Source organism: Camelina sativa, chromosome 4 (genome assembly GCF_000633955.1).
Source record: "Camelina sativa cultivar DH55 chromosome 4, Cs, whole genome shotgun sequence".
Lineage (NCBI taxonomy): Eukaryota > Viridiplantae > Streptophyta > Magnoliopsida > Brassicales > Brassicaceae > Camelina > Camelina sativa.
The window spans coordinates 24,349,941-24,353,015 of NC_025688.1; the positions used below are offsets into that span (position 1 = coordinate 24,349,941).

At 33.0% G+C, this 3,075-nt stretch overlaps 2 protein-coding genes across 2 annotated transcripts in view; both read left to right on the plus strand.

Annotated features, from left to right (window-relative positions):
* On the plus strand, nucleotides 1,098-1,720 carry LOC109132591. Its single transcript, XM_019244327.1, has one exon. It carries the CDS (start codon nucleotides 1,169-1,171, stop codon nucleotides 1,430-1,432), a length of 264 nt encoding a protein of 87 aa, XP_019099872.1. The 5' UTR covers nucleotides 1,098-1,168; the 3' UTR covers nucleotides 1,433-1,720.
* LOC104782205 (aldo-keto reductase family 4 member C8) overlaps nucleotides 2,287-3,075 on the plus strand; it is a gene marked incomplete in the record, with an annotated part of 2,306 nt that continues 1,517 nt past the window's right edge. The window contains 2 exon segments of the mRNA XM_019244939.1: nucleotides 2,287-2,511; nucleotides 2,595-2,645. Of these exon segments, the coding sequence (XP_019100484.1) occupies nucleotides 2,404-2,511; nucleotides 2,595-2,645 (159 nt within the window).

Consider the following 3,075-nt stretch of genomic DNA (forward strand, 5'->3'; position numbering starts at 1 on the left):
TATTTTATGAATATAAAATCTACTTTTCTATAAATATATGAACAAAACATACATAGTTAAGTAGTAGCGGTCGATATAACATTCCTACTTTTAGTACACGTAAGAATTCTATACTACTAACAAAATACTTTCTAATTTCTATACTAACTAATATATCTATATTTGTAAGTTTGTACATTTTAAAAAATACAAATTAAACATTAGTTATAGGTGAATATCTAGTTATTAATTAAGACCATAACACATTATCATATTAAAGTTCTTATGCGTATTTAATTACAATTTTCTTGTTAACATAAAAGTCTCTAAGTCAATCAAATTAAGTATATTACTATAGGATATAGTCACAGTCGTCACTTATACCAGGTAGCCCAAGAAGCAGATGAAGATAAACATTAAATCAAAACAATAGTCAATATATCGACGGATTAATCAATTCCTAAAAATGGCTAAATGCTTTTAATATGTTGACTATACCAAAATAGTCTAGTGGGCACAATTCCGTAACCCTTTCTTATTTTTATTTACCCCCAAAACGTCACCACTTAACAAATCTTTTGACATCATACGTTCTTTTCTATAATAATCCAAACATATCTTCCACTTTTGTAAATATATTATGATTTACTTCCAATTATTCAAAGATTTCATAGAATAATTCTTTTTTCGTAAAAATAAATTAAGTAACTACTCTAGTAGACTTTATCGATAAGAACATTTTTTAAAAGTCTACAAAAAAAGTTCCATATGTTTATATTTCTAAAACTACAGCAAATCAACAAAAAGAAGATTTGCTAGTTTTTTACAATTACAACTCTCCAGCAGTCCAGCTGCATGCCATTATAAAAAAATTGGATGTGGATAAACTTGATTTTCATATAATTAAATAGGTGTTAATATATAGTTTTGTTGAAGATAAACCCATTGGACCAGCCATGGTTTTTATATTAGTTTGGATGTAGCTATCAGATTCTTCTTGTAGCCAGATTTCACATTCAAAGGTTGCTTCTCTTTTTAACCTTGCAAACTCATATAATGACGTGGGAAAACTTGTGGAAGCAGCAACAAATCATAATACGCCACGTTTGCAAATCTTGATCGCTCTATAAAAAACCAAACCTGCTCTGTTTTTCTTCGGTCTCGCAAAAGATAAATAAAGAAGAGAGAAATGGAGGGTCTGATCCCGTTGGTTTACAAAGCCGTCATGCAAATCCGTTACGGTGACGAGTCTTCGTCGCAGCAACTTTCTTCATCTTACTACGTTCGTCTTCCGGGTGATTCTGGTCGGTTCGGAAGATCTGATCTCGATGTATCGGGTCTTGGATCATCTTCTTCCAATACGGCGACGTCATCTTCGTCCAAGACCACCACCACTACGTTCGCTGTTTACAGGGGAGTCCAGTCACCTGTTTCTCGTCGGGTTGTCACGTGATATACATGCGCTTGTGTAAGGAACCTGAAGATGCATGCGTGTGAGGGTGGGGAAGGGTTCGTGATCTTTTGTTTTGTGTGTGTGTTTTAGAGTTAGGGTTGGAACGGTTTAATAAAATAAACCTGATGTAAATGTAATCATTCCGGTTTGGGAGATTGGGATCTCTAAGCGTGGGCTACTCAAAAGGGTATAGTCTTCGTGGCTTTTGATTTGTGTGTGTTCTTCTTCTAATTGTATAAAAAAAATATATTGAATATATTTAGTTTATCCGTCATTACTTTTGTGAAATATTTTGAACTTACGATGTTGTTTTCAATTTTAATAAATTGAAATTGTAGAAAGTGCATGTGTGGGGGTCAATTCTGTTTACATGTACAATAACAATACTTGAGAAGAGAAGACTAATCCAATTTTTAGTTTATGTTCTCATGGTATATTATAAGTTGTAAAAAAAAGAGGCTAATTAATTACGTTAAAATTGCCAAGTCTTGGCAATTTACATGCAAAAAATGACATGTAATAGCAAATTTGTAAGTAAATGGAAATCTATTATTTCTTTTTTTGCCCACTACATAATTTTTGTATCATGCATTTTTAATCAACTAACACAAAATCATACGGTACAAGATAAACATAACATGCGATTGCTAAACAACATAACACAATCGGAAAAACATGCTAATTTAGAAGAAGAAAAAACAAAGGCTAATGTTTATTAAGGACTTTGGAATTGACGGTATTATAATGACAGGCTCATAATACCAAAAAAAGAAACGCCTAATTTCTATGAATGTCATTGGCCATACGTTTTAAAGCAATTTTGAGGCAGAAACAAAAAGAGTTGTACTTGTCTCTGACTGAGTTGCGTCTTCTTCTTTTCTTTTGCATCTGGTCTCTCTCTCTCTCTCTCTCTCTCTCTCTCTCTCTCTCTCTCTTTTGTTCCTTCTGTTTCATATAATTTTTTTGAAAAGATGGCAGCTCCGATTCGATTCTTCGAGCTGAACACTGGTGCCAAGTTACCTTCCGTCGGTCTCGGAACCTACGCCATGGCTCCGGAATCCATCGAACATGCGATTAATGTATTATTATTTCAGATCGAGTTTTAAAACTTTATGTTTTTGATTATTCACTAATTACATTCCTCTCTCATTGTCAATTCTAGATTGGGTACAGGCATATCGACTGTGCATCTATTTACGGTAACGAGAAAGAGGTACAAATTTTTTTAACATTGACAATTTCTCTTAATTCTAAATTTTTTTAATTCTCTTGAACCATATAAAAAATTTGACTAGTAAACAGTGTAAGTTATAGCTTAGTTGGGGCTCATGGTGGTACTAGAATCATCACAATATCCTTAATACGTATTTGCACCATTGAATGAGTTAGGGAATATGCTCTGTTTTAGTCTGTTGTGTTAAAAATGTTCTGCTTTCTACCTGCTTTCGTTGTTCTCACGCTATGGTTTCATTTGTTAGATTGGTGGTGTATTGAAGAAGATGATAGATGATGGTTTCGTGAAGCGTGAGGAGTTATTTATTACTTCAAAGCTCTGGTTTGTGCAACTTTCCCCTTTGGGCAAGCTTTTTTAGTCTGCATATAGAAGCACATGTTTATGTTTTTTTTTTTTTTTTTTTTTTTTT

Bases quoted from the DNA above. Each gene is read 5' to 3' on its own strand.
- LOC109132591 (XM_019244327.1), top strand. From the start codon at position 1,169: ATGGAGGGTCTGATCCCGTTGGTTTACAAAGCCGTCATGCAAATCCGT.